Source organism: Bubalus bubalis, chromosome 3, assembly GCF_019923935.1.
Source record: "Bubalus bubalis isolate 160015118507 breed Murrah chromosome 3, NDDB_SH_1, whole genome shotgun sequence".
Taxonomy (NCBI): Eukaryota; Metazoa; Chordata; class Mammalia; order Artiodactyla; family Bovidae; genus Bubalus; species Bubalus bubalis.
The window spans coordinates 121,173,129-121,195,032 of NC_059159.1; the positions used below are offsets into that span (position 1 = coordinate 121,173,129).

General features: G+C 47.8%; 1 protein-coding gene and 1 non-coding gene across 2 annotated transcripts; one reads left to right on the forward strand and one right to left on the reverse strand.

The window, feature by feature from the left end:
• Positions 1-1,397: 1,397 nt before the first annotated feature.
• Positions 1,398-1,504, reverse strand: LOC112584056. Its single transcript, XR_003108412.1, has one exon. It is a non-coding gene; the product is annotated as a U6 spliceosomal RNA (small nuclear RNA).
• Positions 1,505-7,732: 6,228 nt separating this feature from the next.
• DNAJB5 (DnaJ heat shock protein family (Hsp40) member B5) lies at positions 7,733-15,668 on the forward strand. Its single transcript, XM_025281660.3, has 4 exons — positions 7,733-7,914; positions 10,237-10,481; positions 13,506-14,107; positions 14,243-15,668. Exons 1-4 carry the CDS (start codon positions 7,733-7,735, stop codon positions 14,474-14,476), a joined length of 1,263 nt encoding a protein of 420 aa, XP_025137445.1. The 3' UTR covers positions 14,477-15,668.
• The last annotated feature ends 6,236 nt before the right edge of the window (positions 15,669-21,904 follow it).

Below are 21,904 nucleotides of genomic sequence, written 5' to 3' on the forward strand. Positions count from 1 at the left end.
CTTTGGATCAGAGGCAGATATTCTACTCTGAAACCATAGGAGCCCCAAACACAAATACAGCTAACTCGAGGGACCAGAGGCCATTGAGTTGCATGGTCCAACTATATGCAGATTTTTTTTCAATAAATAGGTACAACAGTACCACACAATCCTCAGTTGAATCTGCAGATGTGGAACCAGGGATATGGAGGCCCAATTATAAAGTTACAAGAGGATTTTTGTGGCAGGGGCATCAGCTCCCCTAATTCCCACATTGTTCAAGAATCAACTGTTAATTGCTAATATTTTAGCACTTACTATGTACTGGGCAGTTCTAAGTGCTTTGCATAAGCTAATCTTCAAAACAATCCTATGTGATTTGTATTACAGGTGAGAAAGTGAAAGTGAGGTTCCACAGTCACAAAGCTAGGAAGTAGGGGAGTCAGGCAGTCTGATTTCGGTGCCCATGCTCTTAATTTATTGTGCTGCCTGTCAAAGTACACCTCAAAGAAAGTTGCTGTATGGTCCAGTACCTTCTGTTTCCATCCCCAGGGAAGAGGTATACATAGGTAGCCAGGCATGTAGCCCCCATCAGAGGATTTCTTACCACCTGCACAACTCACCCCCTTCACTCACAGACTCCCACACCACTCCTTCCTGGAATTTTCCCACAGAACTCCATCAGGCTCAGACACAATAACATCCTACAAATCCTTTCTCCTGTTTCCAGGCTCAGTGAAGTCAAGCACTGGGACAGAGAAAAAAGGCATGAAAGCTGGACCTCTGTGAGGCCTTATGACAAGAAAGGTTTCCCCACTCTCATTCAGACAGTCGACTGGAACTTCAGACCCTCCCACCTCTGTTCCTCATACCAACTGCCACTTGTTCCCAGGGTTGGCTGGAGCTTCGGTTCCACAAAAACTTCCACCCACTCTGACTTTCCCTAGAGATAAAGAGGAGTGCACTTGAGCCAAAGTAGAGCAGTGATCACTAAATTTGCTAAATGTGGAGTAATTAGTGTTCTCTCTTCCACCCCACTCATAGGGTTGTTTAGTCTGGCCTTGCTAAACTTCAGTTTCCTCATCTGTAAAAATCTGGAAAACACGTCATTTTGTCTGCCTCCTAGGCTGATAGTTGAGTGAAGACAGGATAAAATTGGTAATTGAAAAGAGCTTGCTACACTGTAAGGCACTGAGTGAACAGCAAGAATTTCTGGCCCCTAAAGGCTGTGTGTTTATCACTCCATGCACCACCCCCTCCCAGGCATAGCTGGGGATACTTCCATTGGCCTCTGTCCACAGTGCTGAAGTCACAGCCAAGACCGTTAGGGATTTCAGTCCCTCTTTTTTTTTAAATATACTCATTTATTCATATACACAGTCACTTTACATTATTACATTTTAATACTCATCGAAAACAAAAATATAGAATGCTCCATGAATTTGCATGTCATCCTTGTGCAGAAGCCATGCGAATCATCTCTGTAATGTTGCAATTTTAGCATATGTGCTGCTAAAGTGAGCACTTAAGTCCCTCCTTGTCCCATCTAAGGAAGCATCAAATACAGAGACTACCAAACCCAAGGACTGCCCTAAGACTCAGAAGGTATTGCCAAAATGTTTTTTATTTCATTACTTTCAAGTATCTTTGTTTTTTAATAAACAATAACATTCCTTTAAAATTATAATAGGTACAAAACAGGCAGGATGTGATTTAGCAGGTCAGGGAGAGCAGAGGATGCAGTCTTCACTTGGTGAAGATGTAACCTGAGGCTACATGGAAAGAAAGGGTCAGAGGAGGGATGTGGGCTGGCTAGTATGCTGAATGGCACCCCTGGAAAAAGCTAATCAGAGCCAGGCATCATGAACTGAACCACAGCCAGGGGAACATGGTCTTAGTAGCTGGAACCACAGCTGGGGGAACATGGTCTTAGTAGCTGGAACTGAACAAGGCAGAGGAGGAACCCATGAAGGCCTGAGACGTGTTCACCCTATCGAGGAGCAGATTTGAGGGATGCAAATGGCTGATGTCTGGTAGATGGGACCAGTGAGGTTGATATGACCTCAAGAACAGAGCTAAGATCAAAGGTGGAGGAGGGGCAGATTTCTGCTCAATAGGACCAAAAGACAACTGAATACCAGGGAAGGTAGTGAAGCCATACATGCATATGACAGAAATATGACGTTGAGGATGAAATGCCTTCCCAGGTCTCCAGTTCTCTTGAGGCCTGCGACACCAATAACTGGTTAGGCACCTTCTACTGTTCATTGGAAGGACTGATGCTGAGGCTGAAACTCCAATACTTTGACCACCTCATGTGAAGAGTTGACTCATTGGAAAAGACTCTGATGCTGGGATTGGGGGCAGGAGGAGAAGAGGACGACAGAGGATGAGATGGCTGGATGGCATCACCGACTCGATGGACGTGAGTTTGAGTGAATTCTTGGAGTTGGTGATGGACAGGGAGGCCTGGTGTGCTGCGATTCATGGGGTCGCAAAGAGTCGGACATGACTGAGCGACTGAACTGAACTGTACTGTAACCCCAGCCCTGAGGCCTGCTGAACTATAGGGAGATCCAAGCTTGTACAGACCCACATGACCCCAAAACATCAGCATTGCTGAGCTGGAAGCCTTAATTTCTTTAGTTCAACCTCTTAGACCAACTGCTGTGCCTCCAGCTCTGAGCCCTGACCTGAGAGAAGAGATCCAATATCACAATTCACCTATTATCCCCTTTCCAGGTGGGCTCTGAGAAGCATGAGTTCAGAACCTGATGTTGCACGCCCTCTGATGGTCATTCCCAGTACTGTTCTCTCACCCCAAAGCAAAAAAAAAAAAAAAAAACCCTTTGAACTTTAATGGTACTAGTCATTGCAGGGCTTCCCGGTGGCTCACTGGTAAAAAAAATTCACCTGCTAAGCAGGAGAGATGGGTTCAATCAGGTCAGGAAGATCCCCTTGAGAAGGAAATAGCAACCCACTCCCATATTCTTGCTGGAGAATCCCAGGGACAGCGGAGCCTGGCGGGCTACACTCCATGGGGTCACAAAGAGCCTGACACATCTTAGCGACTAAAAAAAGATGACAACTAGTCAGTGTAGGTTCGGAACAGGCAGGGAGACACTAGACAAGTACCTGGGAGTTAGATGACTTGGTCAGTGTTCAAGTATCAGTGTCAAGATTAGGGCTCATCTGAAAAGATCTAGGAGGAGGCTTAGACTGAGGCTGGATGGGGGAACTACCTGATCCATGACTAAGACCAATATCAGTGTCTCAGGCTGAGGCCAAAGTTGGGGCTCATTGCAGGACTGAATTCTGGGCTAAACTGTCAGCATGAAGTGTGTATCCAGGTGATATGCAAAGAGTCTGACTACAGAAAGGAGTCAGTGGATAAAGGGGTCAACATGGTATTCCTGTAGGAGGTGAAACATCAGATAAGTACCATCCATTGGAGAACTTAAGAAGAGATATTGCCAGGGGAGAAGTACAAGTGATAGTGGACAGAATAAGGAAGTCACTAATTTCTAAGAACCTCCCAACCTTAAAGATAGGAATAGCCAGGCTAGAGCCCCTTATCTCTTCAGAATGTGAATTTCTGTATTCTAGTTCCAGCTTCCTGTTAAAGCCCCCCACCAACCCTAGTACTGCCACATACAAATTATAGGATCAATTTTGGGACACAGGAGAGGTCCAAGAAACAGTCCTGTCACTGCATAAAGCCAGCAGCGTGGGGGTAGTCTTCCTTTCCCCCAGGATTCTCTGTTTCTACTGGCAACAGTGCTGGCAGCCTCCCACACCCAGATCTTAGCAACCCTGGGAGCCCCTGGCAACTGCTGCCATGGTGACAAGACAGGGAACTGAGAACAGGCTGGGGGGAGCACTTCCTCTGGAGCCTTCAGGATATACGTGAGAGAGGTGTCCCCCTCCCATACACAGTCTGGGAGGGAACATGTGCTCCTGTCTAAACACCTCCTCACTGGCACCCACCCCCGCCCCTGCCCCCCGGTTCCGGTTCCCTCAGGGTGAGGAAATGAGGGACATCTATGGTTGTGACGTCTCCAGAGGGAGAGAGGGTGAGTGGGGGGTGTTTGGAACTGACAAGATCACAGATGTATGCATACAAAGGCAGACAGTGTCAGCATACCAACAGCCATGAAGCCTTATTTCATCCACTTTTTGTCATGTAGACAGACACCGGCCTACATTTAATCATATATGTACAGTAACACAAAATCACATACCTACAATAAATAACATAGAATCAAGCACACTACCACGCAAAAATAATTAAACAGATATACTTTCACTCATAAATCGCATGATAAACACAACACTACAAATAATTTCCAGACTCCAACGTTTATAGATGCACTTACATATCCAGATATCTGTGAACATATAGAATAAGTTAACTTTCTTGAACATTAACTTCAGGCCAAGCTGTCAGCACTACATGTGTCACCTTAATTAACCCTCAACAATCCTATGAGGTACGACTGTTTTCTATCTCCATTTTACAAAAGAGGAAATTAGGCACTGATACGGTAAGCAGCGTCACAAGGTCAACAGTCTGCCTTCAGAGCCTACTTCCTCACACCCTTTGCCACACCCTGAGGCACCCCTGGTTCCTCTCACACACACCTGATACCCAGGACAATGGGACACAGGACAGCAACTGCAAACTTGGCAAACAACAGAATCTGTGCCAATAACTGAAGGCACAGCTCTGCCCCCTTGAAGTCTAAGCCAACACGTAAGCATTAGCTGGGACCAGGTAAAGGCCAGTGACTAAACTCTGCCTCCGTGTTGGCACAGGCAAGGCTGGAGGAGGCAAAATAGACAGAACTGGAATAGGAAGAAGCAGAGCCTCCCACAGTCCAGGCCCCCATGAATCTGGAGGTGGAAGATTGAGAGCCCTTAGGAGCCAGTACCAGTCCTGAGCCCCCTCACCCTCCCTTTCCCACCTCCATGTCACACTATTTCATTCACTCACCACCCAACCTCCCCTCCCTTTCTCATGCCTTCTCACCTCATCTCTCTATCCCATCCCTTTGCTACTCAACCCATCTCCGCCCCCATCCCCTTTCCCTCATCCATCTCCCCTCCCTCCACCCCCTCACCCATCTTCCCCCCTCCTCTCCCCACCCCCTACACCTATTCTCCCCTGCCTCTACTCCTCTACTCCCTTACCCCATCTTCTCTCCCTCCTCTCCTTATCCCCCCTCACCCTGCCTCCTCTTACCACACTTCCTTTCCTTCCTTCACACCCCTTTATTCCTGGAATACCCATCATGATAACCAGAAAGCCAGATCAGGCAGAGAATAGGCAGACCTGATCTTAGGACCCCTAGACTCCCCTCTTGTTCTGTTCTGTGTCCTAGATATTGATGCCCTCCAAGCTTCAGTTTCAAGCTCCATCTAGTTTGCATGACTTCATGGGTGTCCATACTCTGCCTCTGGGAAAGCACAAGGAAAGAGAGGTGATAGCTTCTGCTCTGGCCCTTCCTTTGTCCTCAAAGCCCCCAAGTACTCCTTCCCTCTCTTCACCCCTGGATTACCCCCTCTCCACCCCCGCTCCCTCTAGCACAGATGGGCCTGGGAGACAGTGACGTGGGCGCCAGGCACCGTGTCTGCTCAAGCGTCGGCTTCCGCTGGCAACCGCCTCCGCAGCCCTGCCTGCTCTGAACATCGGGGACACTGGGGCTGAGAATTAATGGGGGTGGGGGTACAGAAATGGGAGATTATGAGGGTGTTAAGAAAGAAGATCATGTGGAACTGAGATGAAGGATTAAAAGGGGGACTAGGATAGGGGAGCTCATGGGAATAAATAAGGATTAAGAATAGAGTAAGGCAAAAGATCATGGGCGAAAGACAGGAGATCCTACAGGGCAAGAAGGGAGGAAAGTCAAACGGGTCTAAAACATGTGTTACCTTAATGGTAACTCAAAGGGAAGTAAGATGAAAGATTATAGGAAGAACTTAAATGGGTATCATGGGGGTTGCTGAGAAGGGGCTGCTCATAAGGGAACACGAATGAGAGAAACATATAGAGGATAAAAAGGGGACTCAGAAAGGGAATTATGGAGGTGCTAAAATTGTGGAGAACTACCAGGTTACAAAGGAAAGAGCAGAAGAGTACTATGCACATCTACCGGGGCCTATTTTGAGATTCAGTTAGGTCACATCAGGTCAACTCCGGGTCACGGTAAGGTAAAGCTAAATCAGGTCAGGGCAAGGTAAGTTCACGGTTCAATGGAAGACAGGTAAGAAGGAATGACCTTTTGACCCTGGTCCAAGGACTACACCTCCCAGGGTGCACTATTCTCTCCCCTACTCTCCTAAATGAAGAAAGGAAAGAATGCCCAGAGTCACCGCCAACTCGTAGGCGCAGTTTTCCTTTAAGCCTGCCTTTGACGTTGCAGGGGTTCCAGAAGGTTCTCCCGAGATTCGAGCAGCGGCCAGTACGTCCCACCTTCTCAAACCGGAGATTGGACTAAAATAGTTGTCCCCCAACTCGGGTCTAAGCCCCACTGACCAACCAATAAAATCAAAGGGCGCGAAGAGTTGCCACCCTCTGTCCCTTTCACCAATGACATGACCAGATAGCGAAGAGGTGTGGTTGATTGATTCCAGAGTGCACCAATCAGACTCATACCAATCACTGCCCGGAATGTGTGCGCGTGTGGCCGGGTGACAGGGGCGGAGGAAGGGACGGCTACCACAGAACCACTCGTTGAAAGCTGTCCAATTACAACAGAGGCTGAGCTGAGTGACGGGCAGACGGCGCAATGGGCAGTACGGAGGCGGAGCTGTGGGGGCGGGTTCCCGGGCCGGCTGTCTGCCGCCGGCGGGCGGGCGACTCCTGTCCCTAGTGGAGGCGGCGGAGCCAGAGCCGGGGGAGGGGGCAGCGGCTGTCTGACGGACCGCGGCGGCGCCCGCAGCTCCTCACCGGTGAGGGCGCCGATCCAGGACTCGAGGGTCCCGGGGGTGGGGATGAGGGCGTCGCGAAGCCAGGGGTCTTAATTCGGGGGGAGAGGGGATCGGGACACTGAGGGCCCATCGACTCTTCCGCCGCGGGGGTGTGGGGACGCGGAGTCTGCAAGGTGCTTGATGTCCGCGACCCTCTTAGAGGGGGCAGCCAGCGTCTAAGCGGGGGGAGGGTCGGGCCGGGTCGCATTGGGTTCTGCGGAGGCGTTTCTGAGCCAGCCCAGTCAGCCAGCGCCGGTGACATCACCGACCACCCTCCTCCGCCGGAGCCCCCTCCCCTTTCCTCCCCTCCTCTCCTCGCCGCGCCTTTTGTCCCAGCCGAGCTCTGTCCCGCCCCACCCCGCCCATCTGCGAGGGAGGAGACTCCCCGTCAGTGACTTCATTGAGTAGATTCTTGGGGATTGGGGTCTGCTTCTCCCCAGGAGAGGCGAGAAGAACACACTGCCTCTAAGGCCCTCACAGACAATCACACCTGTCACAGGTACACACGCTGCCACTCACAAGCACTCGCTCTTCGAACTGCCAGCCTTACTGTCACACTGCCATACAGCCATTCACAATCAGCCAGACCTCGCTGCACCTGAGAGCAGGTGATCTCGGGACCCTACCCCTTCACTCTCCACACCTGGGGATCAGGTCCAGCTCCTGCTGCACCGGACAAGGCTTGCTGGGCAAGTGCCCGAGACCCTGAGGAGGTGGCTTCCAGAGCTTCAGCTTTCCAAGCGGGCTCCGGTGGAGCGATCCGAGGTGAGGGGCTGGGCTGGGCATGTTTAAGCGCACAGTGCTCTCCTGCCCATCCCCAGCAGCACCCCCACTACAGGCCCGAGGAGCTTTCCGGAGCTTCCCACACTTCTGGGGAGAAGACTTCTTAGCCAGCTTGATGTTTAAAATTCAGCTGGAGCCCTTAAAACTTCGAGCGTGGACGCTGAATGGGTTTGTAAAGTTTCGGTAAGTCCCTCTGGAGAAGGGCGCTCATATCCATACCAAGTCAAATTCTTCATGTCATATCCCCCTCCATTGCCTATCTGCTTCCTCCATCTCATCTCATCCCCAATTACATATAAGAATCCCCCTCCGTCCCACCCTTACATTTGAATGAACTGCACCCCTTGTCATTCATCTCCTATACCAAACCATTCAGGCATCCATCTTCCACAAATACCTCCTCTAGTATTTCAACTCTTTTACATCCCATTGGTAACCCATTTGCCACCTCAGACATTTCCATTTGTCATCCTTCATCCCCCTCCCTCAGTACTTCATTTTCTGTATCAATCATTCCCCTTTCCTGGATCAGTCCCCCTTGCTATTTCTCATTTTTCATTCCTGCCTCTACATTAACATTCTCTCCATCCAAGGCAGTGCCACACCATGGGATTCCTTTGTCATTCCAACATGTGGCTCATGGGTATGGGAGGGAGGGAAGGAGGGAGGAAAGAAAAAAGGCAATTCCTGAAAGAGCTTGTCCTATGTCTGTGGAGGCAAGAGAATTATAGGTCTAGAACAGCAAGCAGGTGGTTGCCAGGGAGGAAACTGGCCATACGAAGAGGTAATGCAGGGACAGCGAGGGGAGGGTGAGAGCAGTACCAAGCCATTCCACTCACTCTCAGCCTAAAAGGTGCTATAGTTCTCTGGGGGCACCCTCTTGGTGTGATAGGGTTCCTTCCCAGTTTCAGGGGAAAGAAAGTGTGGGCTGAGGCAGAGATGGTGGCAGACCACCCCCAGCTACCTCTCAGACGGCTTTTACTGCTGCTTCCGAAAATGGCTGCCCTCCCCCAGATGCTCTTTCTTTCCTGCCTCCCCCAACTGTAGCCTCCCCCCACCAGGCATGACATGCTGGTAGGGAGAAGGGGGAGTACCCGCCTTACTGGAGCCTTCTCTTCATCAGAGTGAGATGACTCCCAGAACCATGAGTCAACCCAGCCACCTGTAACAGGCCCTGTGGGAGCAGGAGTTAGGGCTCTTGTCCTTGTCTACCTGAAGCCTTGAGGCCTCCCCTTACCCATTATAACCCTTACTCCTGCCAGGAAACTCTGTATACCTCTCTGAAGCAATCAGAGGCAGAAAAGCAGGCCTCAGCTGTGGCTGCCAGCCCAGGACATTGCTAGAAAGACTCTGGGCTTTGGCAAGGGTTGGCCAAGTCTTGGGTCGGAGAATGGCTTCTAGCCATTCCCCCAAATAGCTCTAGCTACAGGAAAATGCCCTTCCTTCATATCCACCACAGAGACATTGATGGAGGGAGATTAGAGTGAAAGAATTAAGAGTCCTGTGTTTCTCCCTCATATAAATAACAAATGCCCTTGCACCCAGCATGCAAGGGATTATCAAAGGAGTATGGGCCTGGCACTGGGCCAGATCCTAAACCATGCAGCAGGTGAGAGAGAAGAACTGGTAGAAAAGGTATTGAGGAAATGTTGGTTAGTGCCCAACTGTCTCCTAAAAACTAAGGTTAAAAAGACCCTACCCTAGGATGCTTTTGTTCACTAACAGTGATGCTTAGGCAGCACAGACATGTCTTCAAACACAGTTTTGTGTGTAGACACTGGGAAATGAGTAAAGCAAACTGTTGCCCTGGTTAGAAGGGCAGTGTCACCCCCCTCCTAATGAGGGAGTTAGAAACAGCAGTTTCCAAGGCTGTTAGTCATCCTCTGATCTGAATCACACTTGAGGCTTAGCATAGTTTGGGGAGTGGGGGTAGGAAGACCTGGGGTCTCCAATGGCAGAGAGGAATTCAGCACCCACACCTGACTCAGCCTGGCTGGCCAAGGCATCTGGCTGAAGACCCAGGCCCGTCCCCAGTCCTGGGCCACTGCCCCAGCTGCCCTTAGCCTGGGCACCATGCCTGAGGCATGGCGTAGGAGACCACGATGCTCAGGTGACCTCACCCAGTACACTGATCTTGGCCAGCTCCTGTGCGTGGATCTGTCAGTCCATGGTACCGCCACACTCAGCTGGGCTCATGGGGGTCCTCAGTCTGGCCCAAGGACCTAGGCCTTAGAATAGCCCCGAGACTTGGGCCACAGCCCCCAGCTTCCTGTTGGGAAAACCCAGGAGCTAAACAAAGAATCACAGAATCCTAGAATGTCAGAGCTGGAAGAGATCTTCTAGTCCAAACCTTTCATCATACTGATGGAGAGACAGAGGCCCACAGAACAGGCATGACCTGCTGAAAGTTACACAGTGAGTCATTTAGGAACTTCAAGATCATCAGGAATAGGACCGGGGTAGAAGGGAACAGTGGCATCAAGGATCAGCCCTGGTTTCTTTCAGAAACAAGGAGACCAGTGCCGGTCCAGTGGCTGTGATGGGAAAGGATTACTACAAGATTCTTGGGATCCCGTCTGGAGCCAATGAGGATGAGATCAAGAAAGCCTATCGGAAGATGGCCTTGAAGTACCATCCAGATAAGAACAAAGAACCCAATGCTGAGGAGAAGTTTAAGGAGATTGCAGAGGCCTATGATGTGCTGAGTGACCCTAAGAAACGGGGCCTGTATGACCAGTATGGTGAGGAAGGTAAGAGGGCAGTGCCCCAGCCTGATACTGGATGTCTGTCCTTGTTGGGGGTCCTGGGTGACCTAGTTCTCAAAGCAGGGAACTGGAGACCGAGAAAAGGATGAGAGGCACAAGTGTTCCCAGCACTGATATCCAGAGGAAAAAAGAGACCACATACTCCCCAGTCTCAGCTCCCCATCCCTCTCCCTGCCTTTCTCTGCCCCTCTCCCTCCTCAAGTTCAGGCCTTAGAGAAGCTAGAGCCAGAGGCCTTCCCCGCCCTTCTTTCCCTCCCAGCCTTATTAGTCCTGCCTGAAGTCCCTGCTGCTTCATTGGCTGATGGGGAAGGTTAGGAAAGGGAGTGTGTGGCTCTCTGAGGACAGAGCATTTACAATCATCAGCATAAAAGTTTGGCCCTTAAGCAGCCGGGGAATTAACTACTGGAGCTCTGAGCTAGAGATGGTTGTCCCCTTCCCTGCCCCATTCCTGCCCACTTCAGGCCAGCAGAACAGAGCTAGAGTTTCGACTCCCTGAGGAAGTGGCAGGGATCCAAGAGTGGAACGGGAACTGCTGCTGGCAACTTGCCCCCTCCCTGGGGTAGCTGGTGGCCACGCACAGGGTGGCAGGAAAGGTCCAAATAAAGCCTCTGAGAGGGCGGCTCCTCCCAGCACATCCCACGGGCATGATGTAGCTGCTAATTCTGGGCCTGCCCCTCAGGGCCGCCTGCCACCCGCCAGCCACAAGCACCTGTCAGGCTATATTAAGAGACATTGTCACAGCTGAGGACTCTCCTTTCCGGGAGGAACTGCCCTTCCTCCCCAGTGGCATCTACCTTTCTTCCACTTTATCCTCCTCAGTCTCCCCATTCTAGTCTCAAAATTAGATGGGCTAATGATATGTACTGTACCTCACACAGAGTAGGTACTCAAAAGAATGTTCTTTTCCTCTCCCCAGCCCTTGCTTTGTGTTACATGACCCAATCCTCTGTACACCCTAGTCCTCCCAAACCTCTCTTCTTATTCTCCATGCCAAAATTCCTTCCATTATTCCCTCCTCACCTATTAGACTTGCCAATTCCCAGATTCACCAGGCAGTTGCTGGAATCCTCAGTATTCTTTCAGCTAAGAAATGTTTCTCTCTGGGGTAGAGAGATGGGAAGGATAGTGGTTGGGAAGAGGAAAGCAGTGCAGACACCATGCCACCATGTGACCTGTCTAGGAATTGCATTCATTCCTCTGCTTGGCCTCATCTTGATTAGGAAAAAGGTAAGAGCTGGGTTATTTAGTCACCAAATCGTGTCCAAGTTTTTTGTGACCCCATGGATTATAGCCAGCCAGGCTCCTCTGTCTACGGGACTCGGCAGGCAAGAATACTGGAGTGGGTTGTCATTTCCTTCTCCAGGGCATCTTCCCAACCCAGGGATTGAACTCCTGCATTGCAGGCAGATTCTTTACCATTGAATCACCAGAGAAGCTGGTAGACTTCTTTCTGCAAGACCAAACCTAAGTGAAGGGCAAAGCTTGGGCCCTAGGTCCAGACACTAGTTCTAACACAGATCTACACCCCAGGAGGGCTCCTGGGGATACAGAACAATCTTAAGGAGACATCCAGGGCCTGGGAAGGGAGAAGCAGCCTTGGAAATGCAGGTTGTGTTTCTGTTTGCCCTGCCCCCTCCCCAGTAGCCAGCCAGAACAGTTGTGAATATAGACTCTGTGCACCCTGGCTGGGGACAAGTTGTTCCCAGCTTGAAAAGGGGGTAGTAGTGGTACAGCAGGAATCCTTGCAGAGAAATTACCCCCTCCTGTCATCATCAGACCAATTTCTCTCACTGAGCTCTGCCAAGCTTCTTGAGTTTACCTGACAATCAGACCCCCAGTAGAAGGAAAGAACAGACTTTGAATCTTAGGAAGGATGAAGAGGCAGCTCTTACAAGTCACTGAATTGCTTGCCTCTTGGCCTCTTCAATGAAACCCAAATCTCTTCTTGTGGGCCTAGGAAATAAGAGGCTAATTCAGGCTCAGGCTTCCACAGCCAATAAATATCAAGATATAGGTCCCAAAGAGAAGAGTCCCTTCCCCTAGCCTGGGCCCCAGCCCTGAGTCTGTATACCCTAGATCATTTCTCAGTGTTAACCTCCTTCTTCTCCCCACACATGCCCCGCCCCCCACTACTCCCATCAGCATCACCACCATGCCCCATGAAGACTGCCTCCAGGAATCTGGGCCCCTGAGATAGAACCTGACTCCAGAGAGAGTCACTGGGGTCACCACTGCAATGTTCCAGTTCATTCATGCATTTTAATGCTCTGACATAAGGTATGGGGAGAAAGCTTGGTGTTGTGTACTCCGGGGTGTTGCACAGTCTACACTTGCCCCTTTTGTGAATGGTACCCCTTGGAGCTGTGCAACACTGTGAGCCCTGAGTGTGGGAATGAAGCATTTTAAAACTTTTTGTAGAGAAATAACTCTTCTCCAGGCTAATGATCTTTCCTACTTTTGAGGGCCCTCCTGATTTCCCATTTGGGTTGGAGTCAGAGAAAGAGGAAACTGTGCTTGAAGTAGACTGAGAGGGGACTTCCTCCTTGATGATACCCCTACCTTATTTGGGACAAGTCACTTACTAGCCCCCTGGATGGTCAAATTCTTTGTGACTGCCTCTTGCCCTGTCTTTGGAGATAAGTAAATCTGCGAGCCAGGTATGACTTGTAATATGACCCCAGGCCAGCTATTCAAGGCTTAGTGAGACATCTTTGGGTCACAGGTAGATGGAAGAGATTACAGCACTGGAGGCTGCATCCTACAAGTCTTCTAGTCTTAGCTTTTCAGCCTCTTTGACCCTCAAGATGTGCCTTATTATTATTAAGCTTATAAAAAAGTAGAAATTAATCTTGCCAGAGATTTTTCTTACTCTATTAGGCCAGCCCTCTCTGTGGGAGTTAAAGGTTGCTTCTTTCTCTAGGCTGATGAACTGGGAGCTAGAGAGCAAGGGGAGGAGACTGGGGTGGGGCGGAGACCAGCCGCACTGCCCCTAACTTCTTCTCCCTCCAGGCCTGAAGACTGGTGGCGGTTCCTCAGGTGGCTCCAGTGGCTCCTTTCACTACACCTTCCATGGAGACCCCCATGCCACCTTTGCCTCCTTCTTTGGAGGCTCCAACCCCTTCGATATCTTCTTTGCCAGCAGTCGCTCAGCTCGTCCCTTCAGTGGCTTTGACCCAGATGACATGGATGTGGATGAAGATGACGACCCATTTGGCGCCTTTGGCCGTTTTGGCTTCAATGGGCTGAGTAGGGGTCCAAGGCGAGCCCCAGAACCACTATACCCTCGGCGCAAGGTTCAGGACCCACCTGTGGTGCATGAGTTGAGGGTGTCCCTGGAGGAAATCTACCACGGCTCCACCAAACGCATGAAGATCACAAGGCGGCGCCTCAACCCTGACGGGCGAACTGTGCGAACCGAGGACAAGATCCTGCATATTGTCATCAAGCGTGGCTGGAAGGAAGGCACCAAGATCACCTTCCCCAAAGAGGGCGATGCCACACCTGACAACATCCCTGCCGACATCGTCTTTGTGCTCAAAGACAAGCCCCATGCACACTTCCGCCGAGACGGTACCAACGTGCTCTACAGTGCCCTGATCAGCCTCAAGGAGGTGGGGCCTGGATCAGATCATGTTTTTACTGGGCAGGGGGTGGGAGTGATGGAAATTTTTTTCTTCCCCACTTTTACTTTTCTTCCCTTCCAATCACCCTACCCTACATTTTCCTCATTCTCTAATTTTCCCTAGGCGCTGTGCGGCTGCACCGTGAACATTCCCACCATTGATGGCCGAGTGATCCCTTTGCCCTGCAATGATGTCATCAAGCCAGGCACCGTGAAGAGACTCCGTGGGGAGGGCCTTCCTTTCCCCAAGGTGCCCACCCAGCGGGGAGATCTCATTGTCGAGTTCAAAGTTCGGTTCCCAGATAGATTAACACCACAGACACGGCAGATCCTTAAGCAGCACCTACCTTGTTCCTAGGCTCTGCCCTAGCCAACCCAGAGTCTACCACAGCAATACCCCCCACACTCACCCCATCCATTGTGCACCCAGCTTGATGTCCACTGGACACTGGCAACATTTTCTAAAGTGAAAAAAAAAAAAAAAAAAGCCACTGGTTTTCAGGGGAAATGTTCCTATCCCTGACCCCTTTCAAAGCTGGGCTGCCCTGGGGGAGTGGGAGGGAGGTGGGGAGAGCTAGCCCAGACCAGGGGTCAATTTTCATGTCACAACCTTTGAATCCAGTTCCCACTCCAGTGGCTGGAGAATGACCTGAGTGCTACTTGAAGATATAGAGATTCCTTGTCCACGCCTGTAAATAGCATGTCCTCCTTCCCCTCTCAGCTTTGCTAATACCTCTCCTTTCCCTTCCCTTCAGCTTCCTCCTATTGAGGGAGGAAGAGGATAAAATGGACACTGCTTTCCCACCCCAGCCCCACCCTCAAGTCCACAGTGTCCAAGGTTATCACACACCTATTCATGCACACAAAACGCACACCTAGAGCTGTGTGTGCCTCTCCAGGGTTGAGATGGGAAGGGAAGGTCCATAACCCATGAACCGGGCCATTGAGCACGAGACACTTTTCATTTGGGGCAGGGAAGTGAATGGGACCCTCAGCAGCCTTCTTGACAGCTATCCTGCCCAGACCCTGCAGAGCTGGAAGTTCTGTCTTCCCTGCGGCTCCCAGGAATGTGCAAGGGTAGAGGAAGGGGAGGGGGCCTGCTGTATTAAGGCTAAGAGGTGGAGGGCACGGTCTGTCTTCCAACCTTCATCAGGAAGGGAAAGGGCTTTGGGGTCAGGTGGCAGCTATTCCCCACCAAGAGATTCAGGGTCACAGGTTTCTCCCCACACCTCTGAACTCAGGGCCTAGCCACCCCTAAACTTCCAAATCCCATTTTTGTGATATATGAAGCTACTTATTTCTTACCCTTCATGGAGGCTGCGTGGGGAATTTCTAGCCCTTTGATGCCTGTGTGATCCCACCCCACTCCCACAATTGTATAAAGGTCAAATAGTGAAGGAGCTAGGCTAAGACTGCTTCAGCCAGGTTCTGGGATGGGGTTTTTAGGTTTTCTCACTTTGACAAGCCCTTGAATGTTTTTATAGTAGTTTTTTTGTATTTTTTTGTAATGACAGTATTATGAAAAAAAATAAAGTATTTTAAAAATATGGCATCTGAGCAAGAACAATGAAGCTGTGATGGGGGTGGATATTCACTGTCAGCCTCCCTCCTGAGCCTTGCTCACCTCTGTGAAGCCCAAGTAGGCCCTCAATATAAGGTAAAGCTGACTCCTTCCTTCCTTCCTCTAAGCCCAGATTTACAGAATTTACAAAATGTGGACCCAAAACTCAGCAAAGACAGAAGATACCACTCAGCTATCAGAAGAAACAAAGATTTGAAAAGAATAAATATCCTGCATTATAGGAAATAGAGACTATCCTCCACAAAGGATGTGCTAGCCAGAGAACAAGGATCAGACCCACGATGACCATGCCCTCCTGAACTTCAGTATCCCAATGCCATGAAGACAACTCTGTCTTCACCTGAGCCTGGGCTCCATACAGAGGCTGACAGAGTGTAGGCTTTTAATAGGGATCTTCCTGCCCTTGCTTTTTATCCTGGGACAACACCTATGAGAAAAGCTCATTCTTTTATTCAAGGTACTTTTGGTGAAGACTATTCCTTCCAGTGCAGAAACTGAGGGACTTCTGTTTACAAAACGTATGCTAATATCCCATCCTGGGCAGGCAGATCCTTAATCCCGCATCCCCTACTCAGTGCTTTCCTATTGAGGTCTCCTAGGGTTGTCCGTCTCTTCACCCAGGGCTAAATTCTTATTCTAGCTCTTTCCTGAGGCCTGAAGCACTGGGATCCAGGTCTCCTGAGACAGACTGCTCTCTTCCACCTCTCTGTGGACACAGAGGATCTGGGATCTCAGAAACTGTCATGTCCCCACTGAGTACTCTCTGGGGATAAACTATGACACCTTAAAGGCTGAACTGTCTGAGGTCAGGGGCACTTAAATGAGAAAGCCCTGAAGCTGGCCTTGCAGCTCTGCCTACAACCTGAGCTTTGCCATTCTCGGAAGTTACATGAGGATTTGTGGTCATTCTTAGATCATCACTATTTTGGCCTATAAACACTGAGGACTGTGAAAGCCTATGAACATTCCTTCTGAGATTTGTCTGTTAGTTGCCTTGAGGCCACATCAGTGCCAGAGACTCAGATCCTGCAGGCCCAGACCCACTAGTGTTAAACATGGAACTCTTTCAAAGGTGGTGTTTTAATTAGTTCCAAATATTATTTATAGGAAATTCTCTAAGAAAAATGGAAACTGAAATATAAGGCTGGGTACCCAGGCCATACTGAAAAAAGTTAAATCCCACAAATTTTCAATCTGCTTCCGTAGCAGGTATTATTTCAGTTGGAGTGACAGACTGTGCCTTATACTGGGTCAGAAAGTTTACTCCAAAGGCCCTAGTCTGGGGTGGAGAAGAAGGTTGTAAGAGTGGGAGCAAGGATTGAAGGTAGGCATTATGTAGGGGGCTGGAAATAAAACAGGGTTCAGGACTGGGGAACCAGTGGGGAATATTTAGCCTGCATTTAAACTAGAGGGGGATAGAGGAGCGGGCATTAGAAATTCCACTGAATAAAACAAAAGAGGATCCCAGTGGGAAGCAACCACCAGAAACCAGGACAGCAGCTACAAGGGATTCACTGTGCAGAGAGGGGAAACCCTAGAAAAGCTGGCTCCATTTATGCTGCAAAAGGTCCTCCCAGGTTGGAGGATGTAAAGGAGCTGCTGAAGATTGCACAGTTGATTAGGTTCGTCATCAGTGTTCCATAGTGGTTGGGAGTGGGTGTCCTGTGTGTCAGCAAGTGACTCTAAAATAGTTCCAGAAGGGGACTTGCCTGGTGGTACAGTGGACAGAACCTGTCTGCCAATGCCAGGGACATGGGTTTGATCCATGGTCCAGGAAGATTCCACATGCCACAGAGCAACTAACCCTATGTGCTGCAATTATTGTACCTGTGCTCTAGAGCCCAGGAGCCGCAACTACTGAGACCACATGCCACAACTACTGAAAACCCCATTCTGTAATTACTGAAGCCGACACACCCTAGAGCCCTCATGCCACAACTACTGAGCCAGCATGCTGCAATCACTTAAGCCCATGTGCCTAGAACCTGTGCCCCACAACAAGAGATACCACTGCAATGAGAAGCCCATGTGCTGTAATGAAGAGTAGCCCCAGCTCGCTGCAAATAGAGAAAACCCATAAGCAGCAACATAGACCCAATGCAACAAAAATAAATAAATAAAAATAGTCCCAGAAAGATAAGCAAAGACTGGGAGATCTGAATTGGTGAAAGAAAAATCAGCAATTCTGAAGATAAGTCAATTAAGATTATCCAATGTGAGGAACAGAAAGAAAAAGAAATAAAGAAAAATCAACGGAGCCTAGAAGACCTGTGGGACAACATCAACTATACAACATACAAAGAGTGGAAGTCCCAGAAAGAGAGGAGAGAGAGAAAGGGGGAGAAATGATATCCAAAAAAATAATGGCCCAAACTTTCCAAGTTAAATGAAATGCTAGTCTACACATTCAAGAAGCTTAGCAAGTTCTAGGTATGATAAACACAAAGAGGTCCACATTTAGACACACTAAACTGTCAGAATATATGACAGACAATCTTGAAAAAGGCAAGAGAAAAGTGACTCATCATGTATAAGGGATAAGATTAACAGCTGATTTCTCATCAGAGCTATGAAAGCCAGAAGGCATTGGATGACATACTCAAAGTTCTGAAAGAAAAATTCTATAATCAAATCACCAAAAATATACACAAAAATGGGAGAAAAATTAAGACCAGATAAACAAAACCCAAAAATCCATTGCTAGCAAATCTGCTCTACAACAAATACTAGTAGAGTCTTTTAGGGTATGTGTGTGTGTGTATATATATATATACACACACACCCTATTATTAGGAGATCCTCAGTTCAGTTCAGTCACTCAGTCATGTCCGACTCCTTGTGACCCCATGAATTGCAGCACACCAGGCCTCCCTGTCCATCACCAACTCCCGGAGTTTACCCAAACTCATGTCCATCAAGTTGGTGATGCCATCCAGCCATCCCATCCTCTGTCATCCCCTTCTCCTCCTGCCCCCAATCCCTCCCAGCATCAGGGTCTTTTCCAATGAGTCAACTCTTCGCATGAAGTGGTCAAAGTATTGGAGTTTCAGCTTCAGCATCAGTCCTTCCAATGAACACCTAGGACAGATCCTTTAGGATGGACTGGTAGGAAACCCTAGACTCCTGCTAATATGATCCTGATCCTAGATTTTATATATATATATATATATGATGCATATATATATGTATATATGATGCATGCTAAGTCACTTCAGTCATGTGCAACTCTTTGTGATCCTATGGACTGGAGCCTATCAGGCTCCTCCATCCATGGGATTCTCCGGACAAGAGTACTGGAGTGGGTTGCCATGCCTTCCTCTAGGGGATCTTCCCAACCCAAAGATTGAACCCATGTCCCTTATGTCTCCCACATTGGCAGGCAGGTTCTTTACCACTAGTACCATCTGGGAAGCCCAAAGGAAGATCTCCTAGAGGAGGGCATGGCAACCTACTCCATTTATTCAACAACTCATTCTTGCCTAGAGAATCCATGGCCAGAGGAGCTTGGCAGGCTCCTATCCATGGGGTCACAAAAAGTCGTACATGACTGAAGCAACTTAGCACACACACATATGTAATATATATATACATAGAGAGACAGAGACAGAGAGCCAACATAAAATCAATCAATGTAAAACATCATATTGATAAAACAAGCAGGAAAAAAAAAAACCACATGATCATCTCAGATAAATTTTTATGCCAGAAACTCAGAAATAAGGAATAGCAGGAAAATTCCCCAACATGACAATGAATATTTATGTTTTAAAAAACCCATAGCTAGGGACTTCCCTGATGGTCCAGTGGTGAGAACTCCACATTTCCAATGCAGGGGGTGCAAATTTGATCCTTGGTCAGGGAAGTAAGATCCCACATGCTGCACAGTGCTGCCAAAGTAAAATAAATACAAAATAATATTTTAAAGCCCACAGCTAGCATCATACTCCGTGGTGAAAGGCTGAAAGCATTTCCCCTATGATCAGGAACAGAACAAAGATGTTCACTTTCACAACTGTCATTCAACATTATACTGGAAGTTCTCCCTGATAAGAAAAAGAAATAGAAGTCATTCAAATTGAAAAGGAAAGGTGAAACTATTTCCCCTTCATAGATGACATGATCTTATGTATAGAAGACCCCAAAGAATCCACAAGAAAGCTAGTAGAGCTGTAAATGAATTCAACAAAGTTGTAGGGTACAAGATTAACACAAAAAAATCCATTGTGTTTCTCTATACATCGCAAATAAACATTTTTCCAAAAAGGAAATTAGCAAGCAATTCCATTTTTAATAGCATATACAGTATCAAATACTTAGGAATAAATCTAACCAAGGAGGTTAATAATGTATATGCTGAAAGCTACAAAACAATGGCTGAAAGAAATTAAAGAACTATATAAACAATCCTATGTCCATGGAGGGATGTTATGGGGAGGGAGGAGGGAGGAGGGTTCAGGATGGGGAACACATGTATACCTGTGGCAGATTCATTTCGATAAATGGCAAAACCAGTACAATATTGTAAAGTTAAAAAATAAAATAAAAAAAAAAGAAGACAACATTGTTAAGATGTCAGTATTGCCCAAAGTGATCTACAGACTCAGCATAATCTCTATTAAAATTCCAACTGCCTTTCTCATAGAAATGGAAAGACCATCCTTAAAATCATATGGATTTTTGAAGAGTCTCAAATAGCCAAAACAGTCTTGAAAAAGAAGAACGAAGTTGGAGGACTCACACTTCTTGATTTCAAAACTTATCACAAAACTATTGTAATTAAAAGAGTATAGGGCTTCTCTGGTGAAAAAGCGAAAGTGTTAGTTGCTCAGTCATGACCAACTCTTTACATTCCCATTGACTATAGCCTGCCAGGCTCCTCTGTTCATGGAATTATCCAGACAAGGATCCTGGGATGGGTAGCCATTCCCTTCTCCAGGGGATTTTCTCGACCCAGGGATCAAACCCAGGTCTCCTGCATTGCAGGCAGATTCTTCACCATCTGAGACTCAAATAACCAAAACAATCTTGAAAAAGAAGAATAAAGTTGGAGGACTCACACTTTCTGACTTCAAGACTTACCACAAAACTACATTAATTAAAATAGTATAGGGGAAAAAAAATAGTATAGGGGTTCCCTGGTGGCTCAGTGGTAAAGAATTTCCCTGCCAACGCAGGAGACACAGGTTTGACACCTGATCTGGGAATATCCCACACGTTGCAACTAAGCCCAAGTGCCATGACTATCAAGTCTGCGCTCTAGAGCTCAGGACCTGCAACTACTGACACACAAGCTGCAACAACAGAAGTCACCACACTGCAGTTAGAGAGTAGCCCTTGCTCTCTGCAGCTAGAGAAATCCTGAGCAGCCAAAAATAAATAGTAAAATAAATTTTTAAATAAATAAATAAAATTTTAAAACCACAATGAGATACCACTTCTACCAAATAATAGGATGACTATAATAAAACTTAAAAAAAAAGAAAAGAAGACATGTTTACAAGGATATGGAAAAATTGGAACATTTGTGCATTACTGATGGGAACGTAATAGTGCAGCCACTGAGGAAAACAGTTTGGTAGTTTTTTTTTAAAAGTTAAAGGTGGGGACTTCCCTGGTGGTTCAGTGACTAAGACTCCATGCTCCCAGTGCAGGGGGTCTGGGTTCGATCCCTGGTCAGGGAACTAGATCCCACATGCTGTAACTAAGACTCAGTGCAGTCAAATAAATAAATTAAAATAAATATTAAAAAAAAGTTAAAGTTGGAACTACCATATGACACAGCAATTTTATTCCTAGGTATATATCCAAAAGAATTAAAAGCAGGAACTTGAACATATATTTGTACACCAAAGTTCATAGCAGCATTATTCACAATAGCCAAAAGTTGCAAACAACCCAAGTGTTCATCAACAGATGAATGAATAAACAAAATATAGTATATATACACACAATGGAATATAAGTCAACCCAAAGAGAAATGAAAATTTTCATATATGCTAGAACATAGGTGAATCATTAAAACATGTGAAATTAGACACAGAAGGGCAAATATTATATGAATCTACTTATAAGAGGTACCTAGAGTAGGCAAATTCACAGGGATAGAAAGTAGAATAAAGGCTACCAGAAGCTAGGGTTCTGAGAGGGCGAAGAGAGAGTCATTATTTGATGGGTACATAGTTTATGTTGAGGAAGATGAAAAAG